Source organism: Falco naumanni, chromosome 1 (genome assembly GCF_017639655.2).
Source record: "Falco naumanni isolate bFalNau1 chromosome 1, bFalNau1.pat, whole genome shotgun sequence".
Lineage (NCBI taxonomy): Eukaryota > Metazoa > Chordata > Aves > Falconiformes > Falconidae > Falco > Falco naumanni.
The window spans coordinates 3,625,504-3,646,021 of record NC_054054.1 but is presented as its reverse complement, the minus strand read 5'-3'; the positions used below and the strand labels follow the sequence as shown (position 1 = coordinate 3,646,021).

General features: G+C 39.7%; 1 protein-coding gene across 7 annotated transcripts in view; it reads right to left on the bottom strand.

Moving 5' to 3' along the window:
* Nucleotides 1-20,518, bottom strand: part of TENM3 (teneurin transmembrane protein 3) — a 323,343-nt gene that overhangs the window by 72,603 nt on the left and 230,222 nt on the right. For 6 of the 7 annotated variants that reach the window (XM_040600425.1, XM_040600594.1, XM_040600681.1 and 3 more), the window contains 6 exons: nt 18,057-18,271; nt 11,278-11,488; nt 10,673-10,774; nt 10,320-10,514; nt 8,776-8,976; nt 5,627-5,812 (listed from right to left, as the gene is read on the bottom strand). In XM_040600425.1, the coding sequence (XP_040456359.1) occupies nt 5,627-5,812; nt 8,776-8,976; nt 10,320-10,514; nt 10,673-10,774; nt 11,278-11,488; nt 18,057-18,271 (1,110 nt within the window). The remainder of the gene's footprint in view (nt 1-5,626; nt 5,813-8,775; nt 8,977-10,319; nt 10,515-10,672; nt 10,775-11,277; nt 11,489-18,056; nt 18,272-20,518) is intronic. The other variant, XM_040600507.1, reaches the window with a different exon arrangement.

The following is a 20,518-nucleotide window of genomic DNA, read 5'->3' as shown; positions in this document are numbered from 1 at the left end:
ATGGTCACATAGAAAACCAGCACATAAACGCATCCATGTTTGTCTGAAAACCATTTTTATCAGTCACCAGGACAGAGTCTGTACCAATGGAAACAGACTTAGGGGAGTGTGCTCTAGATGTTATTTATTTTTTTCATAATTCTGATTGAAAGAAAGTAATTCAGATTACTTTCTTGCTCTTCCTAGCTAAAATTACAAATTTCTTGCTGAAGAAAATTTATTTTTTGGTTGGATTGGTTTCAATGTCATGTTAGTGTCCTTTCATGCCAAGAAAAGGGTTAAAATAAATACTTTGCTGCCCACTGTTATTTTTTTCTCAACTAAAATTCAGGGGAAATCTTAGAAGATAAAACAATTGGATCCCAATTCTCGCCAGAATATTAAAACATGACAAGCTGCACACTCCTACAGTGGACCACCACTGAATTTGATTTTCTATTCCATGTATACCAGGTAAAGTAGGCTCATGCAGCAGTCAAAACTAGCATGAAAGTACCACGATGCTAACTTTAGCCTTCCTGAGGGATTAATATGAATGCTTAATGACATTAATCCACATTTAGACCACTTATGTTTAACGACATGCTTTCCATGCATACATATATAAATATTAATTTTGGACTGAAAGATAATCGTTCAACATGATAACAATTAAACAGCTGTAATCTGTCTCGTGCTAAGTAATGGAGCTGCAGGCAAGCTCCATAAACAGATGGTCTTACCCACCCATGCTTAATGTTAAAGACTTTTTAAAAAAGAGGTGTTGACAAATCTGAGCAAGAAGGCATAGTTTTAATGCAAATTGGCCAATTTGCAATTTAGATTACTCTAAAACTAATTTGGTCTATAGAAAAAATTAAGCTGCATTGTAAAACTGAGATGTTAGACAGCACATAGATATAGCAGGTTCCCCACCAACATAATTATTTACTAATTTCATTCAGCTAACAGAGTTTAATGGAAAAGCAGCTGGAAAAATATTCATATTTATGGGCTTCCTATGACAGTTCCTTAATGTACTCATGGTACATGCCAGTTATATCACAAAAAATAATAGACTTCCTGAAATGGTATCTGTTCCAATCTCACAAAACAACTACTCAGACAGGAGAGGGTCACTGAACTCATTGCAAGTGAGGACAGAAAGGAAACAAAAACATGTTTTAGCACAACTGTGTTATGAAAACTTAATTACAGAGCAAATTTTCATCCAGGCTATCACCTGGGCACCAGCTGTGCATATGTGGTCTTGTATCACATTGAGATGCAGGTTGAGCTTCACAAAATAATATATGGATGTTCACCTCAGACCCACGAATGTCACTCCCAGACCAAATAAACAGCTGGCAGGTCATTTTCCATAGCTTTGCAGTAAACTGTTGATTGAACCTGTTCACACAGGGATACAGGCAATGGTAAAACATTACATTAAACCAATTTAGCAGGGCCTGTTGTGACAGGACAGGGGTAATGGTTTGAAACTAGAAGAGGGTAGATTCAGGCTAGATATAAGGAAGAATTTTTTTACAATGAGGGTGGTGAAACATTGGGACGGGTTGCCTATAGAGGTGGCAGATGCCCCATCCCCGGGAACGTTCAAGGACAGGCTGGAGAGGGCTCTGAGCAGCCTGGTCTACTTAAAGATATCCCTGCTCACTCACTGCAGGGAATCGGACTCCATGACCTTTAAAGGTCCCTTCCAACCAGAACCATTCCGTGGTTCTATGATTACAGTTCTCAGGAGGGAAAAGACAGTAAACAATGTAGATGCCTTAAACTGTTTAGTATTTGAAACACACATTGCCAGTGTTTAGTTCAAACCTGCAAGATGCTAAACAATAGCATTAAATCTTGAGTTTTGTTAATTTTTATTAGATTCATTTCATCACAGTACTGAGCATGTATTTATCTGCTGAACATCTTTAAGATAAATATTTGGAAGTATATGTTCAGAGCAAAGACAATGACTTGCAAGTGTGGCACTGAAGTGGAATTACCCTGTGCCAGAGATGTGTAATGGAACAGGGGACATCCGCATCACTCATCAGGTTTACTGCACTAGTCAAAACAATCTTGCCCACCTTAATATATGCATTGCTTCCAAAAAAGAAAATAACCTCACCCTGATTTAGTCTATTCTGTTCTGTCTCACAAATCAAAGTATTGCAATCCTCAGCCTTAGGAAAATGCTTTAAGCCAGGTAAGCAGATATCTAAATTTTTTCTCAACACAAAAAGCACACCTTTGCAATCACCTATGATTTTGCTTCCCGATATCCTGAAGTATTGAAATAAAACCAAGAAAATGGTCCCTGGAAGCAATTAGAATTTCCTTTGGCCAAATTCCCATTTTAATATCTTTAAGTATACATAAAAATCACAGTATCTCAAGATGCAATCTAGGGTTTAAGAGATATTAGAGAGGAATAAAACTAAGGACCGCTTTTTTTTAATTAAGGAGATAAAAGTTTGGGTTTTTTCCTTCTTCCTACCCTTTAACACATGTCAACTAATAATATAAACAGTGGGCTAACTGAAAATGAGACTGGACAGATAGTCAGCATTTAGAAATACATAAAAATCATTCGATGAGGTGCAAAACTTTTAAACTATTTTAAATGGCATTTATGCTTCACAAAAGTACCCTGATCTGTTTATCAAATGAGTTAAGGATTCAGATGATTCAATACACATTCCAGTTAGCACCTCTGTGATTAATGCATATATATCTACTCCATTTTGTGCATCCAGCTAGAGATCTGGCGAGCTATTCCCCTCCCAAAAAGTGATTAAAGTGCATTGCCCTTAAAATTTACAACTTCTTTGGAATATTTCTTTCACAAAGAAGTTGTAAATGTAGGCTGTTGCACTTCCTGTGACTTCCAGCTAATAGCTGCAACAAACAAATATATCTGCATTTCTAAAATACTTCACACTACTGCAGCTAAATGGTTAATGACTTTTAGAAATAAGGAGGTGGTAATTATTTATAGAAGTATAAAGGAAGCGTGGGAGTCTTTCACACATATCACGTAAATACTCTGCTACCAAGCTGAGAGTTGTAAGCAGCATAAAATGCCGGGGTTACAAATGAAGGGTGACAATAAAAAACTGGTTTGCATAGAGAATCATTCTGATGTCCCTTGTGTTTTGGAATTTATTGCTCAGAAAGAGCTGCTACTTACTTTAGGGCAGGTGAAAGAAAAGCAATTTGACCCTTCATCTGCCAAGCCGAGGAGGCAGCAATTTTTACTCCACTAAGTGGAAATACTCCTGGAAATGAGCAATAAAATGACCTCGTTCCTCCGTAACACTGAGCTCCTGAAGAGAACAGCTCTAAGAGAAATAAATACAACAGCAGGCTAGAGCCTGTACCTCATTACTTGTCTTGAAGACTGTAAGGGCAATATAAACAAATCAAACTATCTTTACAGCAGCAGCCAAAAAGTAAACACCCATTTAAAGAATAAACAGGTGGGAAGACAGACCTGCTCACCCAGTGCTGAGGAAAAACTTGTTTGTGCTTAATATGTTGGAAAAATTGTTCAAGAGCAGTTCATCCGTGTATAACTACAACCCTTGAAATGCTGCCAAGGTCAGCGAGACCAACAGCAGCGCGATCTGCTGAGTAATTGCTTGTTGGCAAGTTAAAGCAGTGAAGGGAAAGGCTTTATCCTACTTCTAAAGATTTACTTTATTTTATTGTTCAGAAAGCGGTTCTCTCCCCATCTCTCTACTCTCTTTGTCAGCATGTTTTCTGGAAGCTCCTCAAAAACGTTAACCCTACCGACTCTCGCCCTGGGACTCTGCAGATGCACCTTGGTTCCCTCTCCTTCATGTGTCTCATTCTCATTAGCAAACAACAACAACAACAAAATCGATTGTGATTTTTGTCGAAAATAATTCACAAATCAGTCTTACTACTTCACACCTGACTCCGTTCTACAAAACAAAAACTTGCCTCATCGTGGCCCAGTGATGTAGGTATCAGTTAACAGAGCTGTAACAGGCCCTGGTTGTCCTTGCCCTGAAAGCTCACACCACTGTTCCCCACGCAGCAAGCACCACCATGCCGCCTCTCGGGCAGGGCTGTAACCTACCCAGGAGCACAGCCTGGGTTTTACTGGTTTCTAGATGCTCATGCCCCAGTGATGGCCCAGCTGTGCTAACACATTTGGAGTTGCAGCCCTCCCAAAACATCCATGGAAGTTCAAATTCTCCAGCCTCTTTTTAGCTTGTGACAAAAGCAAATCATACTATATCCACATCCATCAGCTCTACCGCTATTACACTTACTGACCTAACCTGTTGCTTTGGCTTTATCACCTCTTCCAACTGGCTCTCCTCCACCTTTCCAAACTATGGGGCTTTTCTACTTCCTGGATTTTTTTTTTTACTCTTCAGATTATCTGTGACTTTCCCATCACTCAGTGTTACTCTTGCCTCTGTTTGACCTGTGGTTACCTCTTTTGTTGTCTATTCAATCCACCTCTAAGTGCTTAGCCGTGATCTTCTCACGCCTGGGGGATGTGTCCCATAAATACCTCTGCAGAGCCACGTTTTTACACCTGTTACAGCCTTTGCTGAGCTTCGTGCAATGCTCTCCACACACCTAGGTACGAGCTAGACATCTCTTGCAGTTAAGACCATTTCCAGTCCTTTGTCTGGGCTTCCTACCTGTTGTTAGGGAATAGTTTCCCTGTGTGGTTATACTGAAACAAAAACTGTTTGGATGGGACCCTCCTCCTCTTACGGACTCGCAGTGTCTTGCACAAAGGGAGATTTAGCATGGAAGGGAATTTCTTAGCGCTACAGCTATACAAAATCAATATGAAAATGATAAACTTTTGGCAACTCCTCCCCTTATTTCCATGCGTAATTTCTCATGCTAGTCCACTGTCAAGGCCTGTGCAGTGGAGAGGAATATCCTGCTGTATATGGGACATACAGATTGTAAATAACTGAGTAAGAGAAGCTCCATTGATAAAGGCACAGTAATTTCAAAAGGTTTCTACGTGCTAGGACTAACCTGATTACAGAAACACAGAAGCCGTATTAAGGATGGCCTCTTCTTAATCAGCTATATTAAACTTACATTATTTATATGTAAGAGATTTGACATCATTCTAAAATAGAGCATTATGTTGACAAGAAGATAATTTTGGGCAACTAGATCACATTTATTACAAGGTGGTAGTGACATTTTTGTGTAGGCAAGTCACTTCTTAGAGCTTCTTCCTCACAGAAGAAAAAAACAACCCCCCAAAACAACAGGAAGCATAATTTCTGAAAAAAGTAAAGCTATTAACAACAGGAAAACAGGAATCAAACAATATCTTTACAGGTTAAAAGAAAAGTAACCTCCTCCTCAGCAAAAGGCAGTTAAAAGACTGAAAAAGAAATTATTCCACGTCCTTTTTCGTGGCAAATGAGGTATGAAGAACTGGTAAGCCACTATATAACCATTTCCTTTCTTAAAATACCCACTCCCTTACACAGGCTGACACGTGCAATATTCTGTTTGAAGAAACAAGCTTCAAAGTAAGACACTTGTTATTCAGATGTGGCCAGCAGCGCTGGCTGTTTGAATTTTGCAGCGAAGACCAGGTAAAGCATTGCCAGCCTACCAATGGTACAGTGCTCGCCGTTCCATCCCTGGCTACATTCACACTTCCCGTCTTTACAGGTGCCATGCTCCGCGCAGCGGGGATGGCAGGCTCTCTGGTTGCAGGCTGCACCCGTCCAGCCTTCCTCGCAGCGACACGTGCCACCCATGCACACGCCATGTGTGCCGCAGTCCACCGAACAGATTTCTGGATTCGAGAAAAGAAGGGGGGAGAAAAGAGAGTACACACAGGAGAAAGAGGGTATGCATTAATTAGCAGCGCTGCATTTTAACTCGACATGCGAAGAACAAGAAAGGCAAAATCTCTGAAAATTAAATCAAAGGAATTTACTGTGCAAGGCATTTTCAGGTAGGACCCAACAGAATACGGAGTACAGAGTTTTATCTCTGTGCTAATGCTCACTTATTTATCCAGCTGACTTAGTGGTGCTTAAATGCCCCCTCAGTTAACAGCTCTTCTGTTAGCTCCGAGTAATTTTCAGTCATATGTTTTGTGATCACATATGTCTTGAAGAGTATATACCTTTTCTATCTTAGATTATATGGCACTTAGACCTAGCAGAACTTACAGTGTACTCCTAGCGACTACATGTAACATAGACCTAGGTCACTGTGTGCTCCGAGTGAAAATCTAGCATTAATGAAAGTTCGTTTTAACAAGGTTTCCCCTCCCTATCCTGCTCCCTGTTTTTTTTTTTTCAAAGTAAAAATGTGCCATTTGTGACACATTTTTTCATTATAAAGAATCAGCCTTAGTGAGACAAATTAGTACTATGCTGACATACTGACACATCTGTTAAATATAAAAGATTATTCTCTTTTACTTCCAGTAAATTTGTATCAGTGACAGCTACGAACAGTCTGGTTTAAATAATAGATTGTTAAAAAAATACATCAACATACAGCAATTTAACTTGTCGTTTACATATAGTAACAGGATCTCATAAGTGATAGAATAATTGAAAAATATGTTAACAGCCAAAGGTAGTCTGAGGCCAAACAACGCATGTTAAGTCTCAGCTAATACACGATGATAATTTAGACTGCCAGATTTTGCATTTACAGTTTTGGTTCATTTAGTCAGACTCCAGCAAACTTTTCCTCTGCTAAGCAGACAACAGAAAAACAAGAGGAGATGCGATACAGCCTGAGGGGCTGCTTTAGTTCCTTGGCATACAGCTGGCTGTAACCACGTACTAGTTCATAAAAGTACTGTATTTAGTTTTTGTTTTCTTGTAAAAGACAACAAACAGTTCAGTAATAAAAGACTGAAATTATTTTCAAGAGCAAAAGAGAGAAGCATTCAGCGCAAGAAAGGTTTCCAGTTTCCCACTCGACAGTGTTTTTCTTCCCCATAGAGAATAACCCACTGTATCAAAGTGCTGTGGAACATTAAACATGGTATCAAAAAGCTGTGACATTTCCCACAAGAAACAGTCCAAAACTTTTACGGAGAAAGACAGCTGTAATTTCCCCCTCCTTTTTTTTTTTTCCCCCCCTATACAGCATTTTATATGTACCTTGAATTAAATTTTTGATTAAGAGATGCAAGATGGTTTGATTAACTTCAGAGTTGCAAAATGTCAACGCAGCTCCAAGTAAGAAAGGTTTATTTCTCTTCAATCTAATCAATTTTTCATTAGGGTGAAGGTGTTTATCAGCTTTTAGCACACTAGCTTTGAGCAAGGTACGTCAATCTTTGTAATGAATTTATTAATTAGAGTTAATTTAATTGAAGTGGAATTGAAGGGCTAATTAACGGACAAACTGCTGATGAAGATAGAGGAAAGCTCTGCTGATTTCAAACCTATAAAGCCCTCTGATGGAAATAACACAATTCTTTTTTTTCATCTAGCAGCGTAACAAAATGTTTATGGGTAAGATTTACTTTTTTAGCGTACCACTCTGAAGGTCATTTTGCACAACTTCAGCGAATAGTCTGAGTACTTTTACAGAGCTCTTCTATGAGTTTGACACTTTTGAAATATTTGAGGAGATCAGAAATATTTTATGTTATCTTAATGACAAATCGTTCCTTGAAACGTAAGTAAAAGATGGAGCATAAGTGTATCGTCAAGAAACGGGGGAGTCATGTTTTGCCTGAGAACTAGAAAGGGTCTCTCATAAAAAGCCATTTTTAGCGCTAGAAATGTTCAGAGAAGGCTTTTTTCCTTCTAAACAAATTAAAAGAAGACAGCATATCCTTCTCTCTGTCACTTTTTCTTGAATGTTTGGAACTCCATCCTATCACTCTCATATGCATAAACCATTACGGAGTTATCACAGATCCTGGTCTGGAAGTACATTTGTTTTAAAAGGATGGTTCCTCATGAAAAAGTTACATTTATTCATAAGTTGGCATAGACCCAGCTAGCCCATGTGTTCAGTTTTCATTAACAAAATCATCTGAGCTGTTATATGAACTGTTTTAGACAAATGTATGTCTTGCAGTTAGCCATGATTTCTCTTTTGATATGTGACTACCAGTACTCTGAAAACCCGTATTTGTCAAAAGACTGCTGTAACACTTCAGAAATATTTAGAGTCTGTTCTCTGTGACAGTACCTCCAGACATTTCCTCCTTTTGTTTCTAGGCTCAGATTACAGTTTTAATAAGCTGTTTCTGACTTCAAGAAATCCCTCTGCTTCTTCACTCCTACCAACTCCTTCCACTCTGGCAGCCTGCACCCTTCCTCGAAAGCTGTTTAGAATTCACTCTTGCATTCCTTTGCCTTCAAACTTGAACACTGTCTGTTTTTCAATAAAAATACCTCCAATTAGCTGGAGAGATTTAAAAAACTTGATTGTCTCTAGTTTCACTAGCATAGTTTTAAGTTTCTAAATAAGATGTATTAGGTAAGATGATACTTAGATCCATTTGTCGTACTAAGAACATTTTGTACTTGCACGTGAAGTACTTGAAGTTATCAGGTGAAGGCAGCTAGAAGATACCAACAAATACATTGATTTTCAAATGCTTCAAATTCATCAATTATTTCGAACCTTTGAAATCTATTCACGGTTCATGCCGAAGTCAACTCAAAGATTTCCGTCAGCTCAGCAGGTCAGGTCCTAACACAATGATGTCACTAAAATGCTGCTATTCAAGATGCCATCATTTTACAAAATGCGAGTGCTTTTAACCCTTACCATTGGAGCAATCCGGACCTGTCCAGTTGGGGTCGCAGGTGCAGGTACCACTCTCTTGAAGGTAGGTGCCATGGCCAGAGCACTGGTCAGAGCACATTGTCTTCAGGATTTCACAGTTGTTGCCACCCCAGCCCGGGTTGCAGTGGCACTCACCGTGGATGCACATGCCGTGGCTGGAGCAGGCTGGGTCCAAGCAATCCGCTACGGGGAGATGAGAAAGGTCAGCTTCAGCTTGTCAGTCCTAACAACAGTAATCAACCCCTAGATGCTCACGACGCTTTTGGGCTTAATCCACATTGTAAGACCTTGTGAAATAGGCAGCATTGCACTCGTCTTAAAAGTAAACGTTAGCAGCCTGAGGCCGAGAAGTTCACCTGTGTTTTACTGCAACAAGTAAGGAAAAGACAGAGTGGACCAAGCTACCTTGGTGCCAGCCTCCCTTCTCCGGCTACAAGGTAAATCACTCTTTATCATCATTAATCACATCGCAGCAATTTTCTCTGTAAAAACACCTCGCTTCCACATCACTTTCTGGTATCGTGAAATTTGTGCCTACACATAACTGACGCCAAGACATTTACAGGCCACTGTAATCACCGAGTTAACAGAGAACCTTTCAAAGTTTGCTAATTTTTCAAAATTACAACAAGATTGGCTTTGGGTCTTGGGCAACTGATTTCTGTTCTGCCTAATCACAGTGTAACAAGTGCTGGATTCCCTGCAGCACTCTGCATCAACCGACCTGATCCACCGCTACAGAGTTCTGACAGCTGTACAGGACCCTCAACTTGTTTCAGAAATGAGTTGCAGACTGTCTATCTGTCTTAATTCACTTTAATGCGCTTTAGATGACGAGATTTAATTTAGCAATTTGACTCAATAAAATGTTACACTTGTAGGGTCAATGGCCTGAAAATTTAATTCCAGAGACTTAATTGCATTACTTTGTACACGGAGATCAATAAAATCAATTTGATTGAGGAAGAAAATGGCACTTTTTACTCCCTAAAAAAATAGAATGTAAAATGAACTGCATTTTGCAGCACACCCGAACGAGTATTATTAAGCACATCTCTGGAATACAAAAATGATGCATCATTTTTCACTTTGAGGCATTTGAATCAGCACTTTCTACAATGTGGTTGGTGGAAAAGATCATTAACAAATACAACAGATCGACTTATTCTATACTGTGAAAATTCAGTAAGTCTTCCTGTATTCCAACATCTATTTTTTGCGAGCTTTCTTCTTAGCTGACCTCAGCTAAAAAAAATAAATAAAAATATACTGGCAAGCAAAAAGATGTCTCACACTATTAAGAATTTTCCCATTGATTACTTGAGGATAAATAAAAGTATAATAATTCTATAGAATTCAGTGATACTAGTGATTCCCAAACTTGATTTTTAGTATTCTAAAATGACTTTTCAAGAAACAGCATTAGCGCCTATGACCTAGATCTTGCAAAATCAATAGAGCTGGATGTGCCAGCTGGAAACCTGACCAACAACAGCAGGTGCTGGTGTAAATATTTACTCATTTACCTTCTTCACAGTTTTCTCCTTTATATCCAGAGTTGCAGGCACAAGAGCCCATGATGCAAATGCCCCGGCCCCCACACTGGGGATCGATGCACTGAGTTGCAGGCACGTCACACTCGGTGCCCTTCCAGCCACTGTAACACAGGCAGCGTCCTTTGGAGTACTGCCCATTGCCACTACACAGCACTGGGCAGGCTGCTGTGAAATAAAACACGGCAGTACAATGAAAACCAACTTCTTCACCAAAGCTTTGCAAAGAACATTTAATCAGCAAGACACATGCCAGTTGCTTTGCTGACGTATCTGTCTTCTTGCTCACTTCAACTGACTCTAGAAAAAGCACTGGGCTGATTTACCTCTTGAACAATCGGGACCCAGAAACCCAGGAAAACAATGGCAGGATCCAGAAACACATTCGCCGTTACCATGGCAATTTCGGGGGCATTCCACCACAGACTCTACAGGGAAAAAAAAGGAGGATAATTCACAGCTGCCTACCACATGAAGTACCTATCATTTGAACCACTACTAACTGACAGCCTGCTCTCACTCCCAGAGAAGTGTTTACATTTGGTTTGTTTGAAGAGCACAAATAGCTGTGATTTTCTGATGCTGATGCCTCTAGTATCTCAGGACATTGCATTCCAACAAAAAAGCTAAACTTATAATGGTAAACCCATATGAGCTCCACACTTAAAATTCAGCCTGTGCCATTTAACAAATATTCAAAATAGCGTCCTCCTTTCTAGCACTGCTTTACAAGAAGGTACACTCCTTATGCCTTAGATCAAGTAATTAAAATACATATTCTGCATTTTACTCTAAGCAGCAAAAGAAACAGTATGAATGGAAAACCTGTGAAAAAAAGGCAGATCATTTAACTACAAAAAACTATCTCTCTGTTCCTAAAAAACCTGACCAGAGTCTAGCATTTGGTAAGAGCTTTGAAGATTGTGCTTACCTATAATTATGGTATTAAAAGACACCTGCTCCGCATTTTTCCCATCATTATAAAAGGCCAGGTGCCAGATGCCAGAATCCAAATACTGGATAAAACCTGCCTCGTGGAGACTGACAGACCTTGCCTGCCGCCCTGCTCGCTCTGACTCCAGTAGGTTGCGTTGCTCCCTCGCAATCAGCCGGCTGCCATCCAGGAGCTCCACAAAGTCATACTGCAGGGAGGAACAGACAGGAGCTTGACAAGTCACAGGATGACCCACCACACTTCCAGCTTCCCCACAACACCTTGACAATATGCTTGTGTTTTGACCAAGAGTTCCCTTTTGGAGCAGGGAAGCAAGAGTTGAAACCAACACTCGCTTATTTCTTCGCCCCTTGCTAAGACTTCAAACAAAATTTCCAACTAGACCTCATGCTTATTAGAGTGGCTTTTTTGGGGACAAGCGGCCAATGAACCTATTACGTATACTGGGGGGCAGAAAACGTCAGTTGAAATGAGTCTGCAGGCATGACTGCCACCTGAATCACAGGTGACAACTAACTTTCAGAGTTATATATACATGAGTTTATAATAATACCCAACATGAATACTCTACTTTGCTTTTCCTTTAGTTTCAGATGAAGGATTAAACTGCTCAATCCCCCTTTTGGACGGTTTGGAATTCTGGAGGAAGGAGAGCAAGTGCTTTACTTCCTATCACAGAAGCCCAAAAGAGGAGATGGAAAGCATAAAACATAGCAACTGTTGAAAATGACAAACTGACCAAACATACGGTACCTCAGGTCAATGGACAGCACAGACTGTATTGTTAAGAACCATCAGTGGGGCTTGGAAAAATGTAGCAGCATCTCAGCTGACACAAGCAGCAAACTCACAACACGAGGTTTTATGCATGTCAGTCTTAACTAGGGCTAACAGCACCTGGAGAGCTGATCTGCTCTGGGCCTGGCACTGATTTACACTGTCTGGGGGTCTGCTCTCATGGCTTTAAAGATGTCTTCTGCACGTTTATCATGTAAAATCAATGAGTATACAGGAAAATTAAAGAGCGCTCTTGCTTGTGGTAGAGCGTCTCTGCTTTTCCCGCAGAGTCTTTTCACAGGTTCCCTTCTACTGACACGTTTATTGTATGAAGTGAAGAGTAAGACATAAACCTTCAATCTTCCCACACTGTAGAGATCTCTCTCAAATGGAATTACATCCAGAGCCCATAAAGTAAAGGCCAGTATGTGAAACCACTTAGTCACCTGAGCTAGGATAACATCAGTTACTGGGACCAGAGAATGACTGGGTTTACACCCTGACTTGTGACCTTCAGAAACTGCTCCCAGGACAAAGGAAAACATGATAGCCTTTGTCCTGGAACAAGGGTTTAAGTACTTATGTTCTCTTCCTGAAATTGCAGGCCAAAATTCACTGCTATTGTAAGAATGTTCCTCCCTAGTAATCAGAATAATCTTCCTACCAGTCAGCATGTGAAGGAAATGCAGAGTTAATATGCTTCTATCAACACCTGAGACACTTTCCTAGCTACGTCTGAACCAGCAGAATAGAAGATAATACGGTTAGGATGTGCAGAAGCCGGTACCTTGCTTGGTATGCTGTCACTCTGTATGTACTGTACCGCATGAAAATGTATGCAACTGTTTTGGGAGAGCAACCATTATTCAAAATCATTCAACATTCTTATCTTTAAGAGAATTAATATTTATCTTCATTTTGTGCGAGGGAGAAAAACAATTTTCTCCTCCCTCCTGACTCAAGAACACTTCTTTCTGGTTGCGTTTTTCACTAATATTTTAAAAAAGAGAAAGGTCAGGGAGTTCTGAGTTTTAACAAGTCTTTTATGGACACTAGAAGCAAGCCTGTAATTTGTATACTGAGAGGATCCTTTTTTGTAGGAGGACAATTTCAGATTAAAACCTATTTTTGATACAGGAACAAGTGATTATAGCACTTGATTGACTAACGGCTAATAAGCATGGTACAATTAATGATTTTGTATTTGTAATGTAATAAGGACATAAGCTGTTATCAGAACACCATTTTAGACTACGTTCTAAAAGCCATACAGAGAGGAATTTACTGTTCACTCTGTCCCCCAGTGAAAACCAGTAACTGATCTTAACCCTTTTAAAGGCTTTTTTTTTTAATATTTAGGACAAGATAACAGAAACAGACTGGAAAAACAACTGTCTTCATAAGCCAGACACACACCGATTTTATTTTACTTCTATGAGGATAAGTTAATTTATATTGAGTCTAAAAGTGCTGATTTGCCCCACCATTCCATTCAGCTTTGCTTTAAACCAAAGTCCTTTTTTTTTTTTTTTTTTTTTATTCTTAAAGCCTCTTTAAATAAACATATTGATTCTCTGACTGCAATGGAACTGACATTTTTAGAAAGTGTCACAAAGACTTTCAGGTTTGCATTGATTGGGTTTTGAACGGACAGCCACCGTCAATTATTTCTGGTTGATTTATTTATGATTCCCCAGAAAGAGAGAACTATGCATCTCAGATCAGTCTGTGACGCACACGTGGTGGCTGTGCTTGAGACGGATTTCAGTACCTAAAGAGAATACAGAAACACAACTGAAATTCTGTCCTGATTACAACACATTAAACCACTTCTTACATGCTGTATCCCTATTATTTTGGACTGTGGGACAGAACATGAGTTAAATTTGCTGCCTTCTGTTATTATTTTATGATTAAATGCTAAGTGACTGATAAGAATGATTTAGATGCAGGTGCTGCTCCAAGACAAGGGTATAAACAAGAAGTCTTCTTCAGATCTCTCCCAAGTTCATTTCTATCGTACTTCCATTATGTCCCTTGCACCGGTAGGATAACTGGCATCTAAGGTTGTACAGCTACGGAAAGATAGAGGCTAGTTTCCTCTTACTCACTGTCTGGTTTTACCTGGATTACAAGAGGTGGGTAAAGTGGCAAACAGTCTGTAAGAGAAGTGGAAAACGAGGTGGCAAATGTAATATGCAAGTTTTGCATTACAGCCAAAGGTGACATGGTGACACTCATAGAAACACTGAAGCTGCAGGGAGGGAGCTAAAGAAGATACTGGTGTGCGGTCACACATGTAGGGTAACACAGGCACATGAGCAAAGATATTGGAGGGGGACAGCTGGTAAGGAAACTTTACAAATGCTGGCAGAGTGCAGGTAGTGATCAGTTCTCTATTACTTAACGTTAAGATCTAAAAATTCAAATACTGCCGTTTGAGGAACAGGCAGCAGTTGCTCATTTACATAAATTTTGTTATTAGCACTTGTCACTCTGTGACTAGGAGATAAGGGCATTGAAAAGACACAGACATGAAGTGATATATATGGGTGAGATCCAACTTTTCAAAGTCCTCATGAAACAACCCTTGCTTTACACATCCAGAGATGGGCTTTGACCCAACTTCTATCATTTTGGCATGATATCTTGGAGCTATGGTAGACAGATCTATGGAAACATCAGCTCTACGAATCAAAAAAGCAAGGAAGCAGACATCTTAAGGCATTATATGAAACCATCACAGTTACATATCTGCTGTGTTCTGTGCTCTTCTGGTTTCCCCATCTCCCCAGTGGATAACATTCAGAAAAGGACAAGGATGATCGAAGGGTTGAAGCAGCTTCAATACGAAGAATGAGAAAACAGACTGGAAAAAATTAATTCATTGAGGACACTAGAGATCTATAAATCAAGGGTGGCATGGAGAAGAAATCGGTGAGAAACTCTCCACTGCCTCTTCCAAACTCTACCAACAGGGTGTCAAACTAAAACCTCCAGGAGGCTACCTCAAAGCACACTGAGGATAGTGTAAGATGTGTAGTTAAGCCATGAAACTCCTTGCTGCAAATGTCATGTATGCTAAAAGGTTCCATAGGTTCAAAGGTGATGATGCAAATTCACAGGCAAAAAGAATCTATCAAAGGTTGTAAAAAATAAAGACACTCGGGATGTCCTTCAGCCTTAAAATGCTGGAGGTCAGGAGTGTATTGTAGGAAGAGTAACTACAAATCTGTCATGCTGCTGTATTAATCTCTATGTACTGCTAATGGCCACCGTCACAGACAGAATGCTGAGCTAGATGGGCCTTTGATCAGACCTGGCATGGACATTCATGTGTTTTTCTAACATGCTCCCATGACACTTGGAGCTACACAAATAAGCTGCCTTGTCTGATGGAAGGATGCAGTAAAGCCCAGCATCAGCTGCTAGTCTGCCCCTAACAGCTACGCCTGGCCTGCAGTTCAGCATTTCTGTCAGGAAAAGCCGTAAGGGTTAGGGGAAATAAGAAAACAATAAACAGATGTTATGTGTGCAAACCCCTGAACATTCTGTTTCATTAGATGTCCTTTTGCCTAAATACCTTATTTTGTTTAGATAAGCTACTTTGTTAAAATACATATTTTACCAGTATCAGTTGTGTCTTCATCCAAGTCCTGTGATTAGAACTTTGTTGCAGAAAGGCCTGAACTGTTGAGAGGTCTCTTACTCCATTTTTGCCCCCATGTGTAGGAGCATAGCAACAAAAAAAAAAAGCCAACAACAAACCCCAACTGCTCACTGGAACTGCTTTTTTAAGAGATTACATACATGCTTTATTTCAGGCACCTAAACTAGACACCATTGGATTCAAGGCCATATAAACATTCTGATAACCCTGCACCTTTGGGAATCTTCGGCAGCCCTAGATGTTCACTAGGGTATGCTGAGAAGTAAGCATGCCTGATTTTTCAAGGTATCAAATGTCAGTCAAACAGTCTGTAAAAAATACGCTAATTAGATACCAGGCAAAACCAGGACAAGAGTGCTTGACCTATATCCTGGGAACAATATATCCAGGATGTCACCCAATCTACAGAAGATACAGTAGCAGGATTAGCATATGATTCTTTCTGTTGTATCGCACTTAAACATGAATAAGCACTTGGGCAATAGCAATCCAAAGGGAAAGGAGCCTGTGCAACACAGATGGTGGGGAAACAGATTTAGTGATCTCCCTTTCCCGAATTTTTGAATAAAGGGCACCCCGTATTTCAATCTTTTGCAAGGATAAGGGATCAAGTCAGGATCATTTTTGATAGATACATCTACTTGCACAACTTCTCATATAAATGCACAGCCCAGATCAGCTTCTTCAGTTCTATTCATTCTTGCCACACATGTATTCCCCTAGCTCCTGTTACTATTGTTATCATTGAGATGGCATTTGTATTCCAAACGTCTATTTCCAATGGCTGATAACTTTCTGAATCAATTTTCTTTGAGCTAGAATTTCTTGTGCTTGTTGTCAGCCTGAGGGTGGGTATTCATATGTGGAGGTCTGAAAAAAATCCATTTAATCATTTTTATGAGGATCAAATTTTTAAATAAACATAAGTGCATTTCCTGCCTTCAGTAAATTGTTTGTAGTTTAATGGAAACTAAACTAAAAGAATAAAGCTAATGTAACGTTTTAAGGTTTTAGCTGCATGGAACTCCTTTGCTGACCCTAATTCTTCCTCTTTGGTTTGTGAATGCTAGATAGGCAATATAATTAACATTATTTCTACGTTCTAGGTCTTTTAGAAGTTATCCTTGAACAAAAAAACCAAAATAAATTTAACAGTACAGTAGCAGGCAAATAAAAACTAAAAAATGTGGAATTAAAATACAATATTTGATATATGGATTTGCTGTTGCAACTGTTTAAGACATAGCCCGTCACGCTTCCTTCCAATTATACCATTAGGTTGCCACACTTGAAGAGTTGTGTCCGGGGCAAATCCATACACTTTAAAAAAAATAAATCAGTGAGACGTTGCAGAATTCTCTAAATGGGGGTCGAAGAGCATGAGCTCAACTCCCACTTCAGGTGGAAAAAATGGTTCAGAGCCAGCACTTGGACAAATATTGAGCTGAAAGAGATTTAAACTTGGGGCATCTTACATCTTAAAAATAAAATCTGAATACAAGTGATTCTAAAGTACTGTCCTGGACAATGATTCTCCCTTTCCTCTGCTAATCCAGAAGACTATTCATTCTTTTATACTTCAGCTTTTCTACACCTATGAGTAAAAGGTGTTTCCTTGTTACTAACCAAAGGCATGAACAAACCTTCTAAGGAGTGCAGCAGAATAAATCCTCTGGGGCACTTAAGAACAAAGTTTCAAGACACTAGATGTCTAGTGAAGACTGATACTTCTACATCCCCAGTTCACTGTATCTCCATAGGCATGTATTATATTTTTTTTCTTTTACGTATTTATTTAGTGAGACACCAAGCTGTAAGTACAGTAGCATTTGCTTTTAGAACAAACTGAAACATCACTGAAAAACTGTTGGCTTCTTGCTTGGAAATTTGGCTAACGTGGTGTTTCCCAGGCACTTTTGGTGACGTGTGTGGCCATAAGATGCGGTATCGGTTTGCTTGGGTTTTTGAAGATACGTGTATATACCACAGAAGAAAAAAACCACACCTATAAATTCTGCATGAATCACTCCATATGTAAAGCATCATCATTGCTCACGGCATACAGAACAGCTCATAAATAAAAATACCTGCCCACCCCCCACAACCCCACCCACCCCCAACTTGGATCCCATCACTTACAATATTATAAACCTTTTGGACATCACATGAGATCAATAAAGTATAGAAGGTAAAAATAAAAGTCGGCAAAATGGAAAAGGATGCAATCCTGAGAAAGAAAGAAGATAAAAAAGATACATGCTCATAGTTTTCAATAACATGTCCTACTTTTAATGCAAGCAGCTCTCACCTGAGTGTGTGAAGGTGGTAAGCCTTTTCGGCCATATACTCCAATCAATGCATCTTTCTGAAGGGATATATTGAATTTTAGAAATTGTGGCTGATCAATGAAGAGTTGCGATCTCCAAAAAATCCCAGGGGGAACTTCTTGTATTGCTCTTCGGCCTATATCAAGTTCTCCAGAATCTATAGTGTTGTTTTCTTGTGCAAATCCCCCTAATTTTCCTGACAGGTTAGAATAAAAAGAGATCAAAAATCAGTATTCCTTTCTTGCTTTCAATCATTCTTCACATAAACCGTCAAATATTTAGATTCACCCCTAAAATGTTACCTGACAATCCTTCTGAATGTAAGATCCCAGGGAATTTATTGATTTGGAAATAAAAAGGCAAAGATAGCAGAAATACTTACCAAGTGAAAACACTGTAACTTCCCTAAGCCCTAAAATTCTGAAAACTGTATTAGGATCTACATTAAACTGTTCATTTTTTTCACCAGGTATTTTAACAGGGGTTTTCCAGCATAAAGTCTTACACTAAAAAAATTTAAGGTAAAGGTAAATGCAGCATACAGATTTGAGGAGTAATAGATGCATATTCATATATATATATATTCATCTATCAATAGATGCATAATCAGCAGTCAAGAGAACTACTACAGTCTTTCCGACATAAAACATCAGAGCATTTACACAATACTAACAACATCTACAGCTCTGGATTCCTATTTTTTATTTTTGTCCCATCCCCCCTCAAAAGGCAACGTTTCCTGCTCCATTGTGCCAATGTCCTTATGCCTTCACACCCCATAATGCCTATACCCTCTGCACTGCCTGGCCTCAGCTGCAAGCTCGTTACCACCTCCTTATCCACAGTCTCCTGAATAAAATGTATTATAGCATGTCGAAGTCTAGTACTTTCACTATTTTCTGCATCACCAATATGTATTTATCCTGCAGGCCAATTACTAGGAATAAGAACACAGCACTGAAGGAAGGGCATTAATGACTTTTCTCTATAAAGCATTTGTCTAACCACCAGTTAGTCTTGTAATCAGAGGCCAGTGATGATGGCTTGGAAATGCTCAGAAGAAGCAGAGCAGCTAACATGCAAAAGACACACGATGTCAAATACTAACACCAAAAACCTGGACTGCTGGTTGTGGCATTAAAAAAGAAGAAAATAAAGTCATACGCTTCAGATACCCTCGACAAACCTTTTATTCAACTGGGTTACTCCAGGCACCAGAGACTGAATCTGCGCTGCACGTGGAGTACAGGCCAGTACCACTCAATCTGCAAGGCTCTGGGCCATCCTAGTGAAGCACCTTCACGTAAATCAAAGAGTAAAACTGCTCTAGGGCAAGCTGCTGACGCTGCAAGGCTCTGGGCTGGATGCTATGGACAGCACAGGTCTGTGACAGCTCTGCGACCTCCACACTGCCCCTGGTTATACCACACAGGCACACACTAAATCCAGCAAAGATTACAAACCTTTCACAAAGCTTATAAGCAAACAACTTCTGGTTCAGTTGTGGTAGCATCTTCTACCTGCCACATTGGTGGGAGACAGAACTACTAAGACCAATGCACTAAAGAAGTGCTTTGCCCAAACATTCACCACCCAGCTTTAAGACCTGGGATGGTTTACATGAGTTTGAGTCAAGTTTGCTTGAGGCCAACGATTCAGATCTGATATTCAGGCACTAAGTCCACGCTGTGCAGCCAGACACAGGCAGTCTTGGAAGCTGGTACCACGGTCAAAGCCTATTTTGATCTGATGGGATTAGTGCTGTCAAATCCAGTCTAAGATGCAAAGATTTGTCGAAGAACTTGCTTACCAACACATGTCAACTCTGGAGTATGCTGCATTTAAGCAGTTGGCACATCAAGGTGAGCCTTGGGTGAAGCAATATAAAGAAAAATGGAACTGTAGTTACAATCTTACAGACTGCTGTGTTTTAAACCAATTTATAATTTTTTTCTCCAGCAGCTAGTCTATTATAAAGATAGAACTAAACCCATCTGAGAGTGATAAGCATGTTCAAGTGATGCTGCCTTGTTTGTCTACCAGTGTTCTGAAGAACTGACAACGCTCTGTCGCTGCCCTGTTTATTATGTTCAAATTCTACATTATTCATCATTTGATGGAACAAAGTGACACAACCTTTTTGCAAACATTTAGACCTTAAAAAAACAGATTAAAATCTGAAATGCCAGGTGAGGTCACTGATTGATCCGCGCCACTTTTTGTGCATTGGAGATGAACAGAGACTGCTGCTGAATTAAACAGGCACAGAAGCACTACTGAGAGGCCTTGAGTGGGGGCTTGCGTCATCATCAGAGCTGTGCCACAATGGTGTTGCAGTCACTGAAAATGTCTCACTCACAGCATCATCATATTGATCAGTGTTCTGCTGAGAAGAGACAGTGAAATATCTGATCTTGGAGACACCATTTTTTTCACACTTTTC